Source organism: Pinus tabuliformis, chromosome 7, assembly GCF_031772625.1.
Source record: "Pinus tabuliformis cultivar Carrire ecotype Pingquan chromosome 7, CPIR1, whole genome shotgun sequence".
Classification (NCBI taxonomy): domain Eukaryota; kingdom Viridiplantae; phylum Streptophyta; class Pinopsida; order Pinales; family Pinaceae; genus Pinus; species Pinus tabuliformis.
Window position 1 is genome coordinate 940,541,804 of NC_142293.1, and position 25,083 is coordinate 940,566,886.

Here is a 25,083-nt window from a genome sequence, read left to right on the forward strand (position 1 = left end):
CTGGAACTCTTCAAAAACTGGCAAGAACTGGAGTCTTCTGCTTAGGAAGTGTTCTCAATCTGTTCCAAATGGGCATCTTTGTCTCCTGGCAGCAACTCTGAAACTGTTGTGGCAGGTTGTGGCTCAGGCTCGCTTGATGTGACTTTGAAGCTTGTAGATGACCATCATTTCCCCCCCTGTCAGATACAAGGTGAGAAGATGGAGAAAACTCAACTGCAAGACTGTTCAGTACTCTGGAACAAGTTCTGACATGTGTTTGGAATATCTTCTTGGCTGTTGATGCCATTGCCAAGAAGCGATCCATCCAAGATGAATCTTTGTTCTTGCAGGACGTTTGTTTTTGAAGCACCTGTGTGAAGAATGGCTGGTTTTATGACAATGCTCACATGGATGAAGATCAAAACAGTGATCTTTCATATGGCCAACTCGATCACAGTGTTGGCATTTCACGATCTGTTGTTTTTGTTGTTGTTGTTGCTGTGGAAGAGGGGCAGAATCTGGAACAGCTGGAGCAGGTGAACTGTCATAAATGAATCCAGCACTCTGAAACTGAATGGGCTTGACATAGTCTGGAATATGAAAGGACAAGTCCTTGTCATATCCAAGACCAGTTCTGTGCTTGTTGTGGACAAGCTGTTCCCAAGGTTTGATGATGGGCTTGGGAAGTGCAGACTGAACCTCTGCATCTGCATGTAACTTTGCTGCTTTATCTGAATGAACTGTAACATTATTGACTTGCTGTTTATGGGAGTCTGCTTCATTGTTCTGAATAGAAACAGGTTCAGAATGATAACTCCACTGGTGTAATTCTTCCTGCTGTAGTTTTGTTTCAAGCTGCAAAAACTCAATATTCTCATGTGCAGTTTGCAGAGAGGTTTGGATGTCAAAGAGAGTTTCTTTGTTAACTTTGACCATCTCATCAACAGTGGAATGAATTAGGATATTCAATAACTTTAATGCATCTTCAAGTCTGGCCATTTTTTTAATGCAAAATAATATCTACTCACAATACACAACAATATCCTTTATAAATATCAGCGAATGATCAGTGTGCAGCATAAAAGATTACAATCAGTTCACCAATATCTTATATGAGGCAGTTGAATCAAGGAAACAATGCACTATAATGAGTTTTAAGTTCAATGCCACAATTAGGGCAGCAACAACTGCAAACTTGCTTGGATCCTTCAAATACTCCTTCACTTTCAAAGCAGAAATGATGGCTATCAAAACTTCAACAACTATAGCACCATGTCATGGACCAGACTTGAATTCTCATATATAAATGCTTTGACTGGGGTACGAACAAATATTCTGAGCTAGCAACTTTCTTCAAAGAAAACAAATTGAATACCTTGATTATTCAGCGAATACCACAAAGAAGGAAAAGAAAACCCATAGACTTCTATGTTTGATGCTTGATGATGGGAGATATCACAAGTTTGAATGGTCAACCGTGGAGAAGAACAAAGCAATTGTACCAATCCTCAAACGAGGTGAGCGGTCCCTTTCACATAATTTTCACTCCACATCGGTGTTAGATTGCATTATAATTTATCTTGAGATCGTTTGATTTTGTTGTTAGACGCTCTCAGAATTGTGGCAGTGGTCGCCATGATGAAGCAAATTGTATTCCACCATATCAGCAGCGAGATTAAAAAGAATGCATCATGGAATACTAAAACGCATCAACCATAATCTCTACCATCATATATGATATGACCTTTGAAAAAAACTTCAATGTATGTATGCCACCATAATGCATATATCGGCCTTCAAGAGTAAGTTAACGCGGAATGTATAAAAGTTCAACGCATATACCACATATACATACCATTACCTAGTCTCCAACGCATAACATATATCCATAGCATACCATACCATACCAGCAACTGTATGTAATCGGCCTCTCATTACAGGAGTTTCAACTGAGTGCATAGTTCATGATCTTCGACACCGAATATAATATATTGCTAGGAGGAGTCTTGAACACAAAGACTCATCACTATTTCACAGGTAATTCATTGATGCACTGTACATATGATATACATATTCTCTTGCAGGAGCACCCGCATCATTGAAACCACAGTTATGTCTTGCAAAAATTTGACCAGTGTACATACATTCCAACACATACGAACCAACTTGCATGGCAATGTTTTAACAAATGCAGAGAAGGGATTGCTTGCACCATTCAACGTAGAGAAGGAACATTACAGGTGGGTAACTTGCAGATGGACTAGTCTATAAAAACCACGAGTCTCCAAAATGACATGTATACAGGTTACTTTTTCAAATTGTTACCTGAAAGAATTCGCTTTCCAAAAGGACTACTGCGCAAAGTTGGTAAATGTGGCCGAATTGCATCAACCAATTGTAGAATGAAGAGAACCCTTTGACTCCTTTAGAGCATACTGGAATTGAAGAGGGACGATCCTCTGCAAAGCGTAGGGAGTTAAATTTCAATATATACAGAGATCTGAAGAAGTCAAAATCGACGAATCTGAGAGGATGGGTGATTTGAGGAAGAGATCCGTTTCTACTACTGCAAAATCCACCATTGCAGAGGTTACACAATCCAGTTTATCCTCAGATGGAGGTCCACGAACTCAACCCAAATACAAACAGATACTGGCTATTGGGTTGCTCCGCGTCTGCCCATATTTATATATGCTGGTTTATCATTATAACGATGACGAGTTGAAAAAAAATCTATTCTAATTAACTGAGCAGAGAGAATCAAAACAACTCGGGAGTATCACCACCTGGTCTTCGCAACGCTCGGCCGATACAAAAACTCTAGGTTACGCAGCTACCAAGCTTCTGTGCAGATTAGTGAAGTCACAAACTAAGTGCTACACAGCAGGTCCGTGAAGTCCTTACGCGAGCTAGGCAAAAATCGAGAGGTTTGTTTGATCTGAATAATGTCGAAAGTAACATGCAGGTACATGTTGGAGCTTCATATTCAAGTAGATTCCTTCACAGTGTTTAATACATTAAATGCACGACCAATACAGCACAGTCAACTTGTAACTTACTGTTTCAACGCATTACAACTATATTATTCACAACCAACAATGACCTTCGATGGAGTTTGACAGGTTCGACAAAAACTTGAAATTCGATACCTTGAATAGCCTCCCATCATATATTGAAATACTCTTTGAATTGGACGCAGGTGGAATTTTGAAGGAAATGTCAAGACATTTGGCTCTTCTTCGCAGACATGTTAGATCTGAATGGTCATCGCAATTAGAACCGAGGAGGAGAACACTTCACCATTAATGCTTGATGTTGAAGGATTGGAATCCTCTGCTGCTACAGTCAGGGAACACAATGAAATGTCAGAACATCCTACTTCTCTTCATCCAAATGTTGAACCTGAAAGAGTCCAATTTTTTGGGATCAATAACTGCAACATCTCAACAATCAGTGGTTCACGAAGTTGAAGAAATAGTGCCACCCAGATTGGTTAGTTCTCTAATAAGGGAACAACAAGACGAATTTTCAAGATCTTTGCCATCGGCTGTTGTCAATATCAGAGCTGCCAGGTCTCTGCCACTGGCACCAAGAACTAGTAGAACATCTTCACATATGATAGTCGACGGAGTTGAAGAAAGAACACCGTCGGGATTGGAGACTTCTCTAGCCAGAGAACATGAAGCAATGGCAAGGCATTTGGCATTTCTTCGGCATATTAGAGCGGACAGGTTCCCATCACTGGAATCAAGGGCTGTAACAGGTCCTCATCTAGATGCTAATGAGGCTGAAGAGAGAACGCCTCTCGGATTGGAGACCTCAGTAGCTAGGGTACAAGAAGAACTGTCAAGACGTTTGGCCTTTCTGCAACGAATTAGGACAAAGGAAGTGGGGTAGGCAATTTTATCTCCACAGCAAACGATGATGGTCGACTGAGCAAAGAGGAGATCGAGAAAATGACAAGTGATGCTGAGAGATTTAGAAAATTACATTTACAACTTAGGAAGTCAGAAAAGCTCGAAGAAAGAAGCACTTCAAGGCTGCTTTGAAATACCAGAAGGGCAAACTATAATGCAAGTTGTCTCCAGTCGCACAAACTATAATGGAATGGACACGGAGTTGGAAGGAACAGCCATACATATCACCTTATTTAGATGCCAGAAATCTAGATCCAGCTTCGGTGGAAATGGAGCGTACTGTGGCGGTTATACATGAAATCCTCTGACACCAGAATTCAAATCAACGGACTAGCGTTACAAGTTTTGGGCGATTCTCTATGGGAGCATATACGCAGTCGAAGTCATGCAGCGGTTTGAATAAACTGTAAATGGGACAGCATAGACAGCGCTGCACAGGACAGGGTGTTTTTTTTTTTTTTCTCGGGAACATTCATGGGCAGTCCAGAGCGCAGGTTTTAAAACGCATATGGCAGAGGCAGCAAACGTTCATGGACAGACCTTCAGACAGAGAGCAGAGATGGAATATGGAGGAGCAGCGCAGGTATATGCAAGAGGTGGCAGCTAAATTCTAGCTGAGAAAATATTCATAAGTGCAGAGGTGCAGTACTGACAAGCACATAACAGGCCACAGAAAAACAAGTGGCTCTGATACCATGTTAAACTCACATGGACAGCTAAACAGATGGAAAGATAAATCAGTGATTGCATATTTTTATTAAGATAAGATACACATTTATAGTACAATAGGTGACTCTTGGGATTCATATCCCAAGGTCTCTTGACTGCTTTGTCCATTCAACTTCCACGCTAACCCTTTAGGATTAGGTGTCAACAAAGCCTAATACTGACATCTTCTTCATCAACTTCAAAAAGATCTAGAAAAGACTCAAAATTCTGTACATGTTGCTCAGCGTTGACATTCTTACTTTCACCATCAAACCTCGGCAAGTATAGATCATAGTTTTTTGGGAAAGCATGAAGAACAGAAGGTAAAACAAGAGTTTATACCGATCTGGAATTTTACAAGGTGTAGGGGTATGTACAGCATGTATAGGATCAGTCTTGGTTGCTTGGGGCTCATCAATTTGAAGATGGTCATCACAAAATTCGGAAAAAGGATCCTGATCAAGCTCAAAGGCATGCAAATCTTTGGTATTCACAATCTTCAAAGGGAAAGAATCAACTGCAAGCCTGGGATCTTTTCTCAAGCATAGTATACTTTGCAAAGCCTTCTTTACATTCTCAGGAAAAGAGAAGAAATAATTTAGAACAAAGAACAAAATGTCTTGGATGAAATTCCAACTTGAATACCTGATCTGTCCATGTTGTCCTTTCATGTTTTTGCTGGTCGGGATCATCCTCCAGTGGAGTCTTTGGATCTGATCTCGAAAATGATTTAGAGTCTCCAAGTGAATGATTTCAGCCTTCCAAGTGTCTGATCGTTGTCCACCATCAACAATCAGATCTGAACTTGATGCATGTACTGGGGTAAAATGCAAATGAAGTGCTGTATTCACAAGCTCACGGAGATGGACTGAGACAGCGTTTATCTACTTCCGCTAATACAAAGCAAAAGCGTTTCGAAGGCTACCTGGCATAACTTCAGGCTCCGTCTAAGACTTATGAAACCAACCCATCAATCAACAAACAATTTGTTCTCCCCAGTATGGTCGCCAATATGTTAGCGCTTGAAATTTCACCTCAGGCTGAAAAAGGTAAACTCCAAGGCAACATCAAACCACCTAGCCTCGTAGCTAGCCCTACGGGCAGGAGAGGGCTCTCTCCGGTCTATCTCGGTAAAGATCTTCAACGGGCGAGATAACCAATAAGGAAACACTGATTTTAGGCTAGTAAACTGATAAAAGGTTTGAATTGCGATTTTTAGGGTTTTGGTGGAAAGTTGGGGAAAGGCAATTTTGGGTGCGGGGATTGGACACAGTTTTTGCAGGGGGTTCTTTGGGGCAAGGTAGGAGACTGTACTGATGCCTTTGAATTAAGTGAATGGATAGGAATGACCGGTGAGGAGCTAAAGAGAGCAAGAAACCTTCAAGGGTTCTCTTTAGACAGATGAAAACATAAATATTAAGCAAACTTAAAAGCAGAGCATGGCAATCATGAATTCTACTTTAACACTTCATTTGCCTAATTTGCAGAAGGAAAAGTAAGGAGATGATTCACATAACAAACTTACAAGTACAAAGAGAAACACACCATCAATACATGTAACCACAGGAATCCCAAAAAGGACTGCAAAACCCTGGTCTTTCTTCCTTTGCCAAAATTGCAGAGATACAATGAGTAATACAATAGAGCTTTCTCCCTCAAGAGTCCAACCTCTCCAACCTCTGAAAATGACTAAGAAAATACATAATATAGGCAAGCTAACACCTTTCCTTGCCTCTAGGGTCGAGCTCATCCTTCTAGGAGCTGTTTCAACCAATTCTAAACTGAGCACTAAAATCTAGGCAGTCAAAACAACTTGCCTCTATAAGCTAGGAAACCAATTCATTCATTAAATGTTTGCTATTTCATGAATGAATCTTCTAGAATAGGTAAATAAGTGTCATGTCAACATGAAAATACATTAATTACATCAAAGAGGGTGAAAAATCCCATCACAAGTCAAAACTGGTCAAAGCTGGGCGAATTCCTGAGCTGTAGATGAAAAATTGGCAAACTTTCCCAACAGGTCGCGCCCTGATCCTGAACAGGTCGCGCGCCTTTGGAGCTGCTTTTGAAGCACTTCCAGGTGTCCAAATGAAGCAAAAGTGGGCTTGTTGGAAAGGTCTGGATGTCTACTTTCCAACCCAAGTGGAATTTCTGAATTTGGTGGCCATTTGCCCCTCCAAAATTGCAATCTCCCAAGACTGCTTCCTGTGTGTCAAAAAGGTGGCAGAAAGTCATTTTTTGCATGTTTTTTTTTTTGACCTTCTGGAGGCTCAAAACTTGATGAAATCTCTTGGTAATTGCTGAGCAGGTGTATCTTTGCATGACAAATCCAAAAATGCTGAGTTTTCCCCGAAATGGAGTTGCCCATCGAACAGTGTTGGGGAGGAAAACCTGTTTGGCACAAAAAATTCACAATTGACAAAATTTTCTCCAAATTTCTTGAAATTTGGGCTGGGAGTCCCCAATAAAGTACCATGCTCAGTCAAAGAGGCTTTGGCCAAAATTTGGAGTGGATCGGGCCTTTTCCGTCGTTTTAGTGCCTTGGCCAACCTCCTTGGATCTGGCGATTGTAATTTTGACATTTCTCTAAAACCATGACACCTGTGCAAAAAGTGAAGGAGGTTTTTCTTCCTTGGCCTGTTTTGGACAAAAACCTCTCTCAGTTTCCAAAATTCATCTTTGATTGCTCTGAAACATCTTTTGAGTGAAACTTATCCCGATGTGTGGAACAAGGGATTTTGCCGAAATGAAGCGAAATGAAGGGGATAAGAGGCTTCTAAATTCTTGGGGAAATTTTTGGAAGTAGGGAGGGATGTTAGGAAGCAGGGGAAAGTGGAATCGCGGAGATCGAGTGAGGGGAAGGGGTCCAAAAGGGCAAAACACAGGCCCAACCTAGAAAATTGCCAGGTTGTAGCTAGAAACTAGGGTTTGTGGGAAAATGAGGAATTTGGGGAATCTCAGTGATGGGAAGTGTTTAATAAGGTACTTTAAGGATAGGGGAAGGTGTATGAACATCAGGATACAAGTTTCGCTAATGATTTGACCATCCAAGAGATATTGCCTTCAAAACCCTAGGAGAGGGAAATGACCTTGCCTGGGTGCAACTGAAGCATGAACAAGGTGTAAAATGACTCATTAGACACTGAGATGATAATGAAAACCCTATGAATGATGATAGACTCAGCAAAATGATGACATAGACCGACATTTGGGCAACTTTGAAAAGAGTGAGAGCAAACCCTAGACCTAATGCCTAGTGACCAAATTTTGCTTGAAAACTCTTTGAAATGACAAAATTTGACCTTGACACTCTGAGACCACTTTGTAAGAGCATATTTGATCACTGGAGGAAAGCTGGAAAGACTGACACTAACAGAGGGAACAATTGTGGAGGCATGAGTTACCACTTTACTTGGCCTTATTTTTCCACCCCTTTGGTGTGCCTTTTACTTCTTTTTTATAATATTTTGTTAAGGAGCATTACTTAGGTGTCTGTTGCCGCCTTAATCCACACCTGGGATTATTGTGGAGAAAATATCTAACTCCACTTAGTGTGGCCTTGGGGCAAGTCTTGAGTTGAGGCTACCACTCAATTCTCAACTCCTTTGTCTAGGATTTCTCCTAGTCGGAGCCAAGGGGGGTGGACCCTAAAATAACTAAGGCTTAACTAATTAATGCTAACAAGTTAAGTTCTAGGAGTTAGTGAAAATAACCAAGATACAATTCAACTATGTAAAAGTAGCGTAAGAATTCAAGACACATTCATTGATTCCATGAACATAAACCATTGTTGCAGGATCTTGGGCCCCCCCCAAGGATCTAAGGCTAGAACTGCGTCTCGTACATATTTGCGACCGATCCTTTGACAGAACCGTGGATTTGAAAATCAGATCTCCAGGTTCTGCTGTGTTGAGGTGATTCCTGGAAATTCGGAATTGTCTGGGCTTGATCTGTGGATTCGGAAAGGATCTGCCATAGATCTATGGAGGTTTGGGCACGGATCCACGTGGTTCGTGAGCAGATCTAAAGGGAGACAGGGCATTCTGCACGGGCTCAATTTCTATTTTTTTTATTTTTTAATTTTTTCTTTCACATAAGTCGGGTTGGGGCTTCCCATACACTCCCAAGGTGCTCCCTTGATACTCCTTAGATGCTCCCTCATGGTAGTGTTAAATTCTTAAAGTAAAAGTGAAATTCTCCTTTATTTTTCATTTTCATCCTTTTTCCTTAAATTTTTAACATTACCATCAAATGATTCAGGATGTTTGAGAGTGGTTCTAGCCTCATTGAAGTTCATATGGAGAAAATAGAATTTCACATCCTATTCAAAATCCGACAGACTTAGCTGTTTTCAGGAATTTCATTAGATTATATCACGTATGAGGGTATGTGATTAGCATTTAATCAAGAGGACCAAGCCCTATATGTACCCTAGTGTTGGTGGTGTTAATTGTTGAACTCCTTTGACATGGCCTTAGCAAAAAATTACCTTTCAATCAAGTCAAAATCATTGATCAAGCATGTTAAGCTTTTCTACCATATTTTAAGGCTTGGATTAGGCAGTTTGATCAAAATTGGGCAATGTTGACTAATATCCCTAGACAATCGAGGTAGAGGCAAAGGCTAGACAAGAGTAGAAGAATCTAGATTCTAGATGCTTTATGCTCGAATAATTAAACATTGATGTTCAATGGATGCCATATCTATCTTGTTTTTGTACAAATGTGCATGTTTTCATTCATCTTGTACAACTAATTTGGTATTTTGGATGTTTTTTTTGAATATAAATGCTAATATATATATATATATATATATATATATAGTAGATGCTTTGCTTCCTAGATTTTTCGAAAATGACGCTTCGCTTCTAAAAGAGTCCTCACTTCATGCAACATTGACATAACATCCACAAATATAGATATTGCAAGATAAAGCAAAATAGACCAGTGTTGAATGTAAGTACTTGCAAGCAAATAATCCAAGTGCAGAAGATAAACTTGAAAGGAAAGCTTGGAAAATAAATTGTTTAAGAGATAGATGCCCCGCAAGATATATACTTTAGAAAGAAAATGTGGCAGGAAAGACAAGCATGCACAGTAATGAAAATACTTGGAAATGTAAGGACTTGGAATCAAGATGTTCAACAAATGATATGTATGTGTTTGAAACTAGGATGCCGGATACACTGCCCCCAACTCGCATAAACGCCATTCAACGTTTCGGATATTGAAATGCATATGAAACGGCTTGGAAACAACATCAAAACATTTCCGGCACGTTTCACTTTTTCGGAAACGGTCAGCCTGAGATCATAAACGTTTCAAAGGAGTTTCAAGAAAATTGGATCTGCTTCTGGAAAATATGGATACTTATCATGATTTTCTGCAAGTGCCAATGTTTGAATCAATGTTGCACGAAGCGGCACCCCCCCCATGGTTCCAAGACCCGAAGCGCGTCCCGTACGGAAGCGCCTAGGAAGCTTGGTCGGAAGAGTGCTTTCGAATTTCGGAAGCGCCGCTTCCGAATTTTTTGCTGCTTCCTGGAAATTCGGAAGCGTGGTACGGAAGTGCCGATGCGCTTCGTATGGCGCTTAAAGTAAAAGTGACATTCTCCTTTATTTTTCATTTTCATCCTTTTACTTAAATTTTTAACATTACCATGAAATGACTCGATGTTTGAGAGTGATTCCAGGCTCATTGGACTTCATATGGAGAAAATAGAATTTCATATCCTATTCAAAATTCAGCAGACTTAACAGTTTTCAAGGATTCAGGATCAATGGGATTGTGGCATTTCATTAGATTATATCAAATATGAAGGTATGCGATTAGCATTTAATCAAGAGCACCAAGCCCTATATGTACCCTAGTGTTGGTGGCGTTAATTGTTGAACTCCTTTGTCACGCGGCACGCCCTTAGCAAAAAATTACCTTTCAGTCAAGTCAAAATCATCGATCAAGCATGTTAAGCTTTTTCTACCATATTTTAAGTCTTGAATTAGGTAGTTTGATCAAAATTGGGCAATGTTGACTAATATCCCTAGACAATCGAGGTAGAGGCAAAGGCTAGACAAGAGGAGAAGAATCTAGATTCTAGATGGTTGACGCATCTAAATGGTTGATGCTCGAATAATTAATCATTAATGTACAATGGATGTTATATCTATCTTGATTTATGCAAAAATATGCATGTTTTCATGTCTTCTACAATTAATTTGCTATTTGGGATGTTTGTTTTGAGTATAAATGCAAAAATATATAAATATATAAATATATATATATATATATAGCAGACACTTCCGCGCTTCGCTTCCTAGATTTTTGGAAAATGACTCTTCCGCGTCTTTGCTTCCAGAAAATGCTTCCGCTTCGCCCCCGCTTCGTGCAACATTGGTTTCAATAGCCTAAAAGTTTCCAGGTTTCCAATGTTCTAGGCACTTTATTGCAGGAATATATTCCAGGTTTGTTTGTCAAGAGCATGTAAATCTAGCTGAATTCTTTGCAGACTTTATGTCCATTGATGACAGCTCATCTGAAAGTGAACATTTATCTCGAAAAAGGATTGGTGACAAATAGAGGTATTTGCCAACAAGTTTTCAACAATGCCAAGTCTAAAGGATGGAAACCTGGAATTTGGAATGGAAACTAATAAGGTATCTATGAAATCAAGAAAGAAAGCTGTTACTCGCAAAGTTAGATGGTGGAAGTAGTTTTCATTATTATTGAAGCGTGCATGGATGCAGGTTGAATAACTATATAAGTATGCATTTCCTAAAATATCTTTTCTCATTTTGCATTAGGTTAAATTTCTCAGCATATTTTTACTAGTATCATACTTCACAATACTTAATTGCTTAAGTTGTGGCATCTTGATTCTTGGTCATATGATCTTAGGTTGTGAATAAAATTATAAATAAATCCAACTTAATTTTGTGAATTTTCTCAAGCCCACACAGCTGGCAGCAAAAATGAAAAGCAAAGTCATAAGAAAACCAAAATGCTGCTGTAGCTTCTAAATGATTTCAAAATTCTCCTCGCAAAATGATGGTGTTTAGGTCATGTTTGAGGGATTTCCTAGAAGAAATCAAAGTGAAAAGAACCACCTCTCAAGCCCACAGAAGTGGCAGCAAACATGAAAAGCAAAGTCATTTGGGGTTAGGGAGGCTTGTCAATGCTTATGAGTATGGCAGGAATTGGCCGACCAATATTTGTTCACCAGGAGTTCCTGAGTATTGTCCCTTGTATTTGTCCAGCACCAATTATCATCAATACTTGTGGGTATGGGAACTAGGCACATAACCTTGCTTTTTGTAACTTAGGACAAAGGTATGTGTAAATGCAGTGTGAGTGTTCAGATTAATGAGGTGATTTAAATAAAAATTTCTTTTTCCAACTTTGCAAGCTGCATGTTTTTATCATAAGTAAAATGGAGTTCGAGAAAATCATATTCTTGAGTTTCATTTGCTGTATTTCTATTTTTTGGCAAGCTTCTGTTATTGCTGAACTAAATCCTTTTTGCAGGTGAGGCATCGACTAAAACGGGAACATGGTATTGACAGTGGCATAAGTGTGGTCTTTTCCTTGGAGAAACCTAAAGTGAAGTTGCTTCCTTTTAAAGGACAAAATGGAGAAGAAGAGAATCCTTCAGACTATCAGGTATTATGATTTGTAAAACTTTTAAGTTGTTCTGTATTAGCTAAATAGGTATCTGATATCTATTATCTGTATAATGTATCCCGGATTACTGTGGAACCCTTATGGAGTGTTTTGTACATGTATTGCAGTTTCTTTGGTTACGTGACTCTTTTATTTTCAATGTAAAAGCTAATTTAACGTGTTTATGGGGAAGATTGCTTTGTTATTAGTTGATTGTATTGTAGTTTTGACAAGAGTGTTGCCCTCTTTGATTTTGATTTTTTAAAACATTGGATAATGCATTGTTATGTTTAGAAGGCATTAATTTTTGACATTTGATTGGGATCCTGACATCAGATTGTACCAGGTTTCAGAGTTCGTGTTATTCCTGTCTTAGGAACTATTCCAGCCATTTTTGGACAAGTCATGGCCTCCCATCTGTTGACACAACTTGCAGGTTTCTCTGTTCAAACTGAGCCAGTTGTAAGCTTGGACCTGGAACATTATTCCTTGCTTCATCAACGTCTTATTGAACATGAAGAAACTTTATATGGTACTTCCAAGCAAGTTGAGGTATGGTGATGTTTTAGAGGTCAGACAGAATATTTCGACAAGTATGTACTTTTGATGTGTATGTCTGTTATACATATGCTTTTGGTACAAATTTACAATATAAATACAGAAAAGAAAGTCTTCTCAATGTTCAAGCCAATGCTGTTGTTCACATTATACTTTATGCAGATGATGCTTGATGGTAAATTTATAGATTCGGTACACTATTTCTACCGCAGTAACACTTTCAATCCATAATACTAAAGAAAAGAAATGGAGTTCTAAACTTACAGTTCAGTTGTGAAAAATATCTAGTATGAGTAAAGTACTTTCGTTCAAGAATACCGTTGGGCTAACATAAACAGATATCTAGTATAAGTAAAGTACTTTCATTCAAGAATACCGTTGGGTTAACATAAACAGATAGCTGATGTCTATGAGTGTAAGGTGGTGGTTATTACTTTTTATTGTTTTCAGATTACAATTCACCAAGTTAGGGAACTAGAAGAATCTTGAGATTGAAGGACATAGGAGCATAGTTCCAATATTCACCGATTAAATTTTACATGAACTTCATAAACTGAGCATATTATACGTTAGCATCATCGTTCACAAAATGGACACAGGAGCCAATTTATATGAACTAATCTAGTGATATTAATAGATGCAAATCGAATATTATATATATCTTTTCCAATGGATGCAGAAGCCACTTTATATGGATTAATCAAGTAATATATGTATATATATATCTTTCTCTCTCTCTCTCTCTATATATATATATATATTAATATTCCTAGGGAATTTTTACAGTAAATAACAAAGCATGCATAGACATAAAAACCCATAAAACAGTAAGCACACAATCAGACCAAGAAATTGCACCAAAAACTGCGCTGTTGAGCCATTTTATTGATAAACAAGGGTGTACAATATGGTGCTGGAAAGAGTGCACCTGGGCTTGCTCAAGGCAAGCTAGCAAAGCCCCAAATGAAGGATATGTCACCCCTCTCCAATCTGCTACTGCGCTACTCTGGCTCTGCGCTGAAACTGCCCAGAAATACGTTGCTGACTGAGTAGAACTGCTGCTAGGGCCCTCTCTGGTGCTCAGAAAATTATGGGAAATTAATCCCAACCTCTCCACCAAATACCCAAAATAACCCACGAAGGATTTGGCCAATGGTTGACCTCGGAAATTCGGCCCTATTTTCCCTCAATGGCTCAACTGCTGGGTGATTCGACCCACCTGTAAATCCTGCTGCAAATGGCCTCCAAAATAGCTGCAATCCCCACTAAAATACTTCCCCGACCTTCTCCCCAAGTTTCAGCCTCAACCACCCTTCACTCCTCAACCTCCCGGAGTGCCTCCACCATGAACTGCGCAATCCCTGCACTGTTGTAGCTGAACCTCTCACTGGAATCAGACTCTCTACTACTGGTACGAACTGAAAAGGGTAGGACTCCCTCCTTGGGCTGGCACTCGAAGTCCACCGAAGCAAGGGTTGAGATCTCCGCTCGGAGACACTCGTGTGCTAAACAACACTTGCAGACTTGGCTTCAGCTCAAGCATGCTATGTCAAAAGACAATTTTGCAAATGATGAATGAATGACAAATTGAGTGTCTCTTGCTCTTTTTGTCAAGGAGCCTCCAAAATGCCCATGTGGGCCCAACTCGAATTCCCCACACCAATTTTACTCCAATGGGAGCGTATTCCTCATGTGGGCCGTAATTCCCATGAGGTGGCCCCCACACTCCACTAAGGCTGCAATATTTTCTCCAGCTCTAATGTTTGGGTATGCTCTAAGCCAAAAATCATATGTGGGACCTCTAAACCCACATTTCCTAAGTGCAACCGTGCATTATAGCAAAAATGGTCAAAATTAATATTTCACTTAGCAAAATGCTAAATGGGAATATCACAGTCCTCCCCGCCAAAACGTTGCTTGTCCTCAAGCAACTGCAACAAAGGATGCTGAAGTATCTACTTCCCCTCCCAGGTGGCATCCTCATCTGGCAGATTCCTCCATCTGATCAAAAACTCCTTGATGACCCAGTTTCTCAAGTGCCTCTCTCAGGTATCCAAAATGGCCTCTGGCTCCAGCACTAAATGCCCCTCATCATCCATAGGGGTAGTTTTGTAGTTGTTGTCACCTGCTGCCCCAATGCCTTTTCAGGCATGACACATGAAAGATGTTGTGCACCCGACTCCCTGGGGTAGCTCCAGCTCATATGCTACCTCCCCAACCTTCTGAGTGACATAGTATGGTCCATAGAAGCAGGGTTTGAGCTTCTCAGGCCCCTTTTTCTTGAGCGATGACTGCCAGTACGTTGAAGCCTCAAGAAGACCAAGTCCCCTACTTCGAACTGCCTCTCAACTCTGCTCCTATCTGAATAAATCTTCTGCTGGTTTTGGGCCATCCGCATGTTGTCTTTGAGAGCCTGCAAAATATTTTGGCTCTCTTGTATCCAATCCTTGGCCCTTGGGGCCTTGCTATCTCCAAACATAACGTCAGTGAAAGACAATGCATCATAACCATACAAAGCTCAGAATGGAGACATACCTATGGACATGTGGTATGTGGTGTTGTAGCAGTATTCACCCAAGTGCAACCACTGTATCCATGCTCGCTGTTGACCTGTCACATAGTTACACAAGTAGCCCTCCAGCCACTTGTTAACTATCTCCGTTTGCCCGTCTGTCTGAGGGTGATAACTAGTACTCGGAGTGAGCTCAGTGCCCACCAACTGAAATAGCTCTTGCCAGAATCCACCCATGAACCGACTGTCCCGGTCACTGACAATGGTCTTTGGGAGACCATGTAGCTGAAACACCTCCCTGAAGAATAGTTCGGCCACCTGTGAGGCCGAGTACCGGGCTGAGATGGCGAAGAAATGGGCAAACTTCGTCAGGCGATCCACCACCATGTAAATGCAGTCCTTGCCCTGTATTGTGGGCAGCCCAGTAATGAATTCCATCGATATGCTCTCCCATTTCCCCTCAAGGATAGGAAGCAGCTGCAACAGGCCTGTAAGGTGTGACTGCTCACCCTTGTTCCTCTGGCATGTGTCACACTCCCTGATATGCCTCAGAACATCATCCTTGAGGCCCCTCCATGCAAAATGCTCTCTAATGGCCCTATATGTCTTCGTGAACCCTTGGTGCCCTGCTAGTGGTGAGTCATGGGTGGCCTGTAAAATCTTCTCCCTCAGTTGGGAGCTAGGTACTAAATAAATCCAGTCTCAGAAGTAGATCACCTCATTCATCACCCTATACCAGTCATCTGCCACCATCCCATCAAGGACCTCACACGCGAACTGGTCCTTGGAGTACTCCACTAGTAGTTGCGCCCTCCAATCTAGGGCAATACTCATCAAAGAGAGAGCGGCTGGCCTCCTGGACAACGCATCAGCCACCACGTTGTGTTTCCCCTTGACATACTCAATGTCAAAGTCATATGCTTGGAGCTTGCTCACCCACTTTTGTTGTCTCTCCTGCAATTGTTTCTGCTCCAAGAAAAACTTGAGGCTGTTGTGGTCTGTCTTGACTCTGAACTTGTTCCCCACCAAATATTGTTTGAACTTAGCTAGCGCATGCATGATGGCTAGCATCTCCTTGTCATATATGGAGTACAGTATCTCATGGGGCAGTAGCTTCTGACTCTCGAAAGCTATGGGGTGCCCTCCTTGCATCAACACGATCCCTACACCCACTCCAAATGCATCACACTCCAATACAAAGGGATGGGTGAAGTCCGGGAGTGCCAACACCGGACAACTATTCATAACTTGTTTGAGGCGCTCAAAAGCCTCTTGCGCTGTAGTCGTCCTCTCAAATGCCCCTTTCTTTGTCAAGCCAGTGAGGGCACTGCTAGCTGAAAGAAGCCCTTCACGAACTTTCCGTAATAAGTGCAGATGCCCACGAATTCCCTCAGCTTTGTCACATTCTGGGGGCTCTAGCCAATCTCAGATAACTCAGATCTTCTCCTCATGGACTCTCACACCATCCACCCCAATGATGTGCCCTAGATAGAGCATCTCGGTCAACCCAAACTCGCACTTGGACAGTTTAGCATAAAACTATTGCTCCTCCAGAATACGTAACACTGCCTCAACGTGCTCCTCCTAGGTTCGACTATAGATCAGCATGTCATCGAAGAACACTAGCACGAACTTCGTCAATTGCCCACAAAATACGTGGTTCATGCATGACTGGAAAGTAGTAGGTGTGTTGTGTTGAAATTTATAACTCTGACATGTTAGAAATCCCCACTGCATTATCTGGTTTAATTTCTCCTACTTGTTCATTCCATTAACAAGTTATTTATAAATATGAATACTGAAATAAACACAAATGTAGCCTTAACTCATATATAGATCAACAACTGAAACACTGAGACAAACACACAAGGGACACCGTTATTTTTGGACAATCGTCCCCGGAAAAACCCAATGCGGGAAAACCGGTGCAACAATTCTGAGGGTTTTATTATTATGCAGATTCTTGAGTACAACTAGGGTGCCAAAATGGCTCACCCAATAGAGATTGTTACACGGCAGTAATACCTCTTCTCGGAGACAGATATTCAACCTCTCAGCTCTAGTCTGCCCCACAAAAATCCTTCTGGCGCTTCCTCTTGGCCCTGTGTCAGCCCTGCTAGCTTTAGCGTAGCTCCTGAAGCCTCTGCATCAGCCTCCTGGCTCTCTGCGTCAGCTCTTGGCCCCTCTGCGTCACCCACACAGGCCTCTCTGCCTCTGCGCAGTCCCCAACTGCCTCTGCGTAGCTCCTGCTACCTCTGCGTAGCTCTAGCTGCCTCTGCGTCAGCCTCTTCGGTCTCTGCGCTGACCCTCTAGCACTATCCCTGCCTCTCTGCTATGTACTCACTGCCCCTCGCTGCAACAAACCACTAGCTCGAATTTTCTCAGCAAGCCCTGCTCCAGAAAATCGAACTGACTGATCAGTTTGGTGTATCTCCAACTGACCCTCAAGCCTCCTCTTATACTTTTCCTGTTGAGTCTTCAACGACCGAGATTAAGTCTCTAATCAATGGCTAAGATTAGATTTGGCTTGATCCATGTCATTTAGAACATTCTCACCCAGTTTTATATTAATACCCATTAATATTTTAATTTTCCTAAGTTTAGACTTAGGAACCCCATTAAAAATATTAATTATTTTAATATCTCTCCAATCGGGTGGAATTTCCCCAAACCATTTTTGGGTCTTGGAGATCTTATGTGCCTTAGCCTCTCCACCAATTTTCATGGCTAGAGCACATCCAATGCTACCACAAATCAACACTCCCTCTTAGTGAGGAATGTGCTCTAGTAATGCTCCACCACTGAAACATCACACTGATCCTTCCGCACCGGTACCTGTGCTGATGCTTGGCCTGTTGCCTCACATCATTTGCACTGCTGCTTCCTGTACTACTGCCCATGACACTGCCACTGCCACTGCTACATTTGTACTACAGCTCCCTCTCAATATGCTACTCATGTTGCCCCTAGCACTGCCACTACTAACTGCTGCACTACAACTCAGTTACCAAAAAGTAAGTAACTGATCTACCCAATTACTGACATCTCGGTCAGTCTGGAAGCCTCATGAAACTGAAGCTGCCTCTGCTACTATCCTGTGCTCCCTCTGTTGCCACTGCGCTGCTGCATACACCTCTGTGCCTCTCGCACTGCTGCAACCTCCACTACGCTGCCTCAGATTTCTGCACCCAAGCATTGCCTTGTTGCTCCATTACACTTTGCTCCACCCGACCTCTGTCATCCTACTACTTTCATTAAGGGCTCCTGTAGCTGGATATGATCCAAGAGTTTGGGCACCTCAAGGATCCTGCCCCTAGTATGTAGTCCTATTGACTACAACTCGATGTCTTCCCACCTCTTCTCTAGAGGTGCATGAGCACTCATGGCGCAATCGTCATCAATCTCAACTTCTTTCTCCGCCTTAGCTGAAGCTGCCTCGGAGTCAGAATCCTCTCCCTTGTTTTTCTTCCTGGGACACTGGGATGCATAATGTCCCAACTCACCACAATGGAAGCACTTCATCTTGGAGATATCCTTCTTCTTGCTCTTCCCCTGCTGTCCTGCAGATGCTAGAGCCGCATCCTGCTCCTCTTTCTTGATTCGACCTCCCTTGCCACTACTCCCCGCCTTGGTCAACTGTCTGATCTCTTCTTAGCGACGAGTTGCCTACATGTCCTCCCAACCTGGAAGAGTAGCCTTGCCTAAAATACTTTGGACAAATGTCTCCCACTCCTCGGAGACTGCATTTAGGGCTGTCTTCACCATGAATTCCAGATCCAGTGTAGACCCTATGGAAGTAAGTTGGTCATGAATCTCCTGCAATCTGAGGAGGAACGGATCTATCTGCTCTCCCTTCTACATTTGATATGACCGCAGCCGATTCTCCAATAGCATCTTCCGCTGCACAGAAGAGCCGTGATACAAGGTCTTCAGAGTATCCCACATCTCCTTTGCCGTGTTCTTTTTAGTGATATGTGGAACGACATGATCTTTGACCCCACCAAGGATCATGCACTTTTCCCTCGCCATTGCATCCTCATACTTTTCATTCTCAGCTAGGTCAACTGGGATAGCCATGGGTCTCAAGGAAAAGTCATTGATGCAATGTCGATTCAGGACTACCAGGGTCTTGGCCTTCCAGATGACAAAATTGGAAGCCCTGTCCAACTTGTCCTGATCCCTCAGCCCGTTCACTGCCATTTCCGCTCCTCTTCTGGACTCCCTCTGAGTTTCAACTTCCCTCTTGGAAATCTCCCTCTAAGTCCTGATTTCCCTGTTGGAAATCCTCTCACCAAATGTCGAACCGCTCCTCTCCAATCCTCCTTGCAACTACAACTCGGATCTGGATTTCTTGGCTAGAAATCTGTCAAGGTAGCGACTCCCTCTACCTTGGTTTTGTCCCGTTAGGTACTGTTTTGCTTCGATACTAACAACACCCCACCAACTTCCCAAGCATAATCTGCCCACAATTCCCTAGGCCCCGACAACTGACGAAACTGAGCCTTCTAGCTTTGCGCAATCCTGACAAAGGTTGAATTGCTCCTCTGGCCAACTGCGTCAATCCTACCTGACTGAGTAGGATGATGTGGCTCTTCGTGAGCTCTTTTGCTTCTCTCTGCCTCTGCGCTGGCCCTCTCCTTGGCTCGAAATGACGACGCAGGCCCTCTGCGTCACTTATCTGCTGCCTTCTGCTTAGGAGCAGCTCTATCTCTTCGAACAACAACGACTGCTGCAAATTTCCAATATCGCTGATGCCTTCAGTCCTCCCGTGATTTGCAATGCTCTGATACCATGTTGAAATTTCTAAGTATGACATGTTAGAAATCCTTACTGCATTATCTGGTTTAATTTTTATTTCTCCTACTTGTTCATTCCATTAATAAGTTATTTATAAATATAAATACATAAATAAACACAAATGGAACCTTAACTCATGTACAGATCAACAACTAAAATACTGAGATAAACACACAAGGGACACCGTTATTTTTGGAAATCGTCCCCAGAGAAACCCAATGCAGGAAAACCGATGTAGCAATTCTAAGGGTTTTATTATTATGCAGATTCTTGAGTACAACTAGGGTGCTGAAATGGCTCACCCAACAGAGATTGTTACACGGCAGTAATACCTCTTCTCGGAAACAAATATTCAACCTCTCAGTTCTAGTTTGCCCCATGAAAATCCTTCTGGCGCTTCCTCTTGGCCCTGCGTCAGCCCTGCTAGCTTCAGCGTAGCTCCTGAAGCCTCTGTGTCAGCCTCCTGGCTCTCTGCATCAGTTCTTGGCCCTTCTGCGTCACCCATGCAAGCCTCTCTGCCTCTGCGCAATCCCCAACTACCTTTGCGTTGCTCCTGCTACCTCTGCGTAGCTCTAGCTGCCTCTGTTCCAACCTCTTCGGTCTTTGCGCTGACCCTTTGGCACTATCCTTGCCTCTCTGCTATGTACTCACTGCCCCTCGTTGCAACAGACCACTAGTTGGAATTTTCTTAGCAAGCCCCGCTCCAGAAAATCAAACTGATTGATCAGTTTGGTGTATCTCCAACTGACCCTGAAGCCTCCTTTGATACTTTTCTTGTTGAATCTTCAATGGCCGAGATTAAGTCTATAATCAACGACTAAGATTAGATTTGGCTTGATCCATGTCATTTAGAACATTCTCACCCAGTTTTATATTAATACCCATTAATATTTTAATTTTCCTAAGTTTAGACTTAGGAACCCCATTAAAAATATTAATTATTTTAATATCTCTCAAACCAGGTGGAATTTACCCAAACCATTTCTAGGTCTTGGAGATCTTATGTGCCTTAGCCTCTCCACCAATTTTCATGGCTAGAGCACATCCGATGCTACCACAAATCAACACGTTGGTCAGCCTGATGGGCATAACCAAGAATTTGAAGTGCTTGTAATGGCACTGGAACGCTGTCTTTGGAACATCTTGGTCCCTCACCCTGATTTGATGGTACTTCGATCGCAAATCAATCTTTGAAAATAACTTAGCCCCCCTCAACTCATCCATCAACTCATCTATATGTGGAATTAGGTAGTGGTTCTTCAGTGTCTTTTTGTTGAGGGCCCGGTAATCTATGCACATGCGCAAGGACCCATCCTTCTTCTTCACCAGAACAACTGATGAAGCAAAAGGGCTAGAGCTGGGCCTAATGTGCCCAAGTGCCAACAACTTGTGGATAACCCTCTCTATCTCATCCTGATATGCCTTGGGATGTCGGTAAGGAGTGGTGATCACGACCTGTACCCCCGACTCCAGCTCAATAGTATGCTCAAACCCTCGGTCAGGTGGTTGACCCGGCGGTATGTCTCCAAACACTATTGGGTACCTGTCCAGAATGGCCTGTATCTCTGGATGTGGTGGCTTGGGCTTGCCCCCAGCCTCTGAGATCCTCAACTCCACAACCCACTCAATGTCCCCATGTCTCAAATCAACCTCCATCCTGTGGGCTGAAACAGTCTGTGGTGGGTAGGAGTGCATTCCCCATAGCAACACTGGCTTGCCATCCGACCCTACAAACTCCATCTCCAACTTCCTCCAATCGATCGTGACTCTGCCAAGTGAATAGAGCCACTAGACCCCCAACACCACGTTGGTGTTTGGTACGTCCACCACAAAGAAGTGATCTGTCATGGAGTAGTTCCCCATGGTCACTGTCAAGGCGGGAACATAGCGTGTGCACTGCATGGTCCTATCCCCAGGCACAAGAACTGAGAATCCCTCAAACTCCTCAGTTGTGATGCCCCTCCTCCGAACCCACTGGGCATCAATGAAGTTGTGGGTAGCCCCATAGTCCACCAGAATTGATACACACTGCCCCTGAATAGTGCCTGATCCTTAGGGTCAAAAGGTTGGGTACCCCACTCAGTGATGCAAGGACTTCTCTGGAAGGTGCAATGAACACTCCCCCTGCTGATGGTGGTGGTGGTGGTGGCCCTCCCAACTGATGTGCTGCGTTGTCATCTCCACCCATCTCAAAATATGGCCTGGTGCCCATGGCTCTTGACAGGTGAAACACAACTTGTTAGTTTTTGTAGCATCGAATGCGTTCTATCCACAAAACTTTGTGGAGATGCTAGAATGAATGAATTCTCCAAAGCCCAAAAATCGTTTATGAAAATTCCACCCAGTAGTGTCTCAATTAGATTATTAACCAAATCTTTAATTATTTTGTAAGTCTAAACTTAGGGAATATGGTTAATTAATCAATATTAATTGAGATGTGGTGAGAATCATCTAGAAACTCACATGGATCAACAGGGAATTAATCTGGGCCATTGATTTTGTTTTAATCTTGGCCGTTGGTGCTCTAACAAAAGATTATAAGAAGAAGTCAATGGGTAGATGGAGAACACACCAGGGAAGATACTCAGTTGCTCAAGCAGATCGATTTTTTCAGTGGCTGAAGTTTGGCAAAAGAAAATTGAATCAGAAGAGTGAGTTGCAGGTGGGAGAGAGAGGGCATCAACAATAGTCTGGGAGTGCAGGAAAAATCTGGAAGGGCCAACGTAGAGGAAGGATTCAGTTCATCAACGCAAAGGAGTGACATAGGCACTACGGAGGGGGTGATGTAGTGAGGACAACAAAAGGGCAGAAGGTCCTTTTCGGGGTCAGAAAATCGCTTTGGAGCGTGAGAAATTTATCAGTAAATTTCTCTTAGTGATTCTTCCTCTATTTTGGCTATCTGTATCTTGTACAAAAATTATTGCTAAAGATTAATAAAAGAAACCCTTATCTACTGCACTGGTTTTCCCACATTGGGTTTTTCCGGGGATGATTGTCCAAAAATAATTGTCATTGTGGTTATAAGTGCTAGCATTTTTCCTTGCATTTATTTTCCGTAGAATTTTATTTGTGAACACCGCAGTGTATATGTTTTGATATTTGCCTTAGAAAACTGCAAATAATTTGTTTAATCAATTTAACAAATAGAAGAAATAATATCAGTTGCTGTAGTAAAATTCAAGACAAAGAATTTTCACTCAACTTCCTCCTTTGGAGGTCTGTCCGGGTCTCCTCATCCCACTATTCACACCCCTGATTGGCCCTCGGTGGTGGAGCCCTGGTGTCTATTCCCCTCTGCTAGAAACCATGTCTGGGGGGTAGTGGTGATCGAGCCCTAGGTAGAGCATCTTGTAGGTCCTGGGCTCTCCTTACTGCGTCCTGCAATGTAGTGGGCCTATTGGACCTCACTAATCCTATTATGGCTCTGCTAGTCCCTCCACAAACATGTAGATCCTGCTAGCCTTCGAAAAATCCGACACCATTATAGACAAACTCAAAAACTCTAAAATATATGTCTCAAAACTCTTGGTCTCCTTGAGCCTCGTTAGCTCCCCAAAGTACTCCTCAGGATCTTTCTTCTCAAACTGCTCCAACATTCTCTTGGTGAAATCATGATAAGGGGTCACTACTGCATGTCCCAATGTGGTCAGCCCATGGAACCACCAATCATGAGCTTCCCCTTCCAGTTGCAACGTGGCAATCTTGATTGCCTCTCCCTTTGTCATCTGATTCAGCTAGAAATAGACATCCAACCTTTCGACCCACGCTTTGGCTGAGCTCTTCGAAGACCCATCGAAAATTGGTAGAAACAACCTTTACATAGTGCGCTGCAAGTCTGTCCCTTGCGTGTAACCTCCTCCACTCTGCCCCTTGGGCCTATTGCTGCCCTTCAACTGGCAAAAATTCTTGAAAGTGATGGCTTTCCCAAAATCAGGTCCATAGGACTGATACTCCAAGAAATAGTTCCCATAAGGCATATCCTCCTGCCCTTGTTGCCCACCAGCTCCATGTTGATTTTGGGTAGCATCGGATGTGCTCTAGCCATGAAATTTGGTGGAGAGGTTGGGGCACAGGAGATCTCCAATACCCAGAAAGGGTTTGGGCAGATTCTAAACAGATCAGGAGATATTAAAATAATTAATATTTTTAATGGAGTTCCTAAGTCTAAACTTAGGGAAAATAAAATATTAATGTGTATTAATATGAATTTGTGTTAGAGAGGTCCAAAAGACATGGATCAAGCCAGATCTAATCTTAGCCGTTGATTAGGGACTTAATCTCGATCGTTGAGATGTCAACAGGAAAAGTATAAGAGGAGGCTTGAGGGTCACTTGGAAAGTACACTAGATGATCAGTCATTCTATTCTCTAGAGCGGGGTTTGCAAGAGAGATAGAATCAGTGATCGGGAGAGCAGCTGAGGGGCATTGAGTACAAGGAAACAGAGTAGGCAGAGATTGTGCCGGGAGAGCAACGCAGTAGCCAAGAAGGGTGACGCAAAGCCAGCAAGGGCTCACGCAGGGCCACGGAGAGGCAGCCAAGTGCTCTGTAGAGCACCAGAGGGCCCAGCGTAGCTGACGCAGACGCTCCTAGAGCTGACGCAGGGCCTCCTGGGGCTGACGCTGGTCTAGAAAGGCTGATGCAGGGCCAACGTGAGACAGAGTGGGGCTGATGGAGTCCAGTTTGGGCAGAGGTTAGGGTTGTAGAGCAGTTTTGTGCTGAGGAGTTGCCGGAAGGTTTTTCCGAGGTTTCAGCCAGGAGATTTCTCTCAAACTATGAGGTATAGCTGCTAAAGAAATTCTCTGTTGGGTAGGCCAGTTTCAGCACCCAAATTGTACTCTGATATTGCTTAATAAGAAAATCCTCAGATAGTTGCACCAGTTATTCCGCATTGGGTTTTTCCGGGGACATTGGTCCAAAAATAATGGTGTCATGTGGTGTGTTTGTTATTGTTTC

General features: G+C 42.5%; 1 protein-coding gene across 1 annotated transcript in view; it reads left to right on the top strand.

Annotated features, from left to right (window-relative positions):
* Positions 1–25,083, top strand: part of LOC149250731 (NAD(P)-binding Rossmann-fold superfamily protein) — a 326,674-nt gene that overhangs the window by 113,505 nt on the left and 188,086 nt on the right. Inside the window, exons 6-7 of the mRNA XM_089453731.1 lie at positions 12,128–12,262; positions 12,599–12,814. Coding sequence (XP_089309857.1) covers positions 12,128–12,262; positions 12,599–12,814 — 351 coding nt within the window. The remainder of the gene's footprint in view (positions 1–12,127; positions 12,263–12,598; positions 12,815–25,083) is intronic.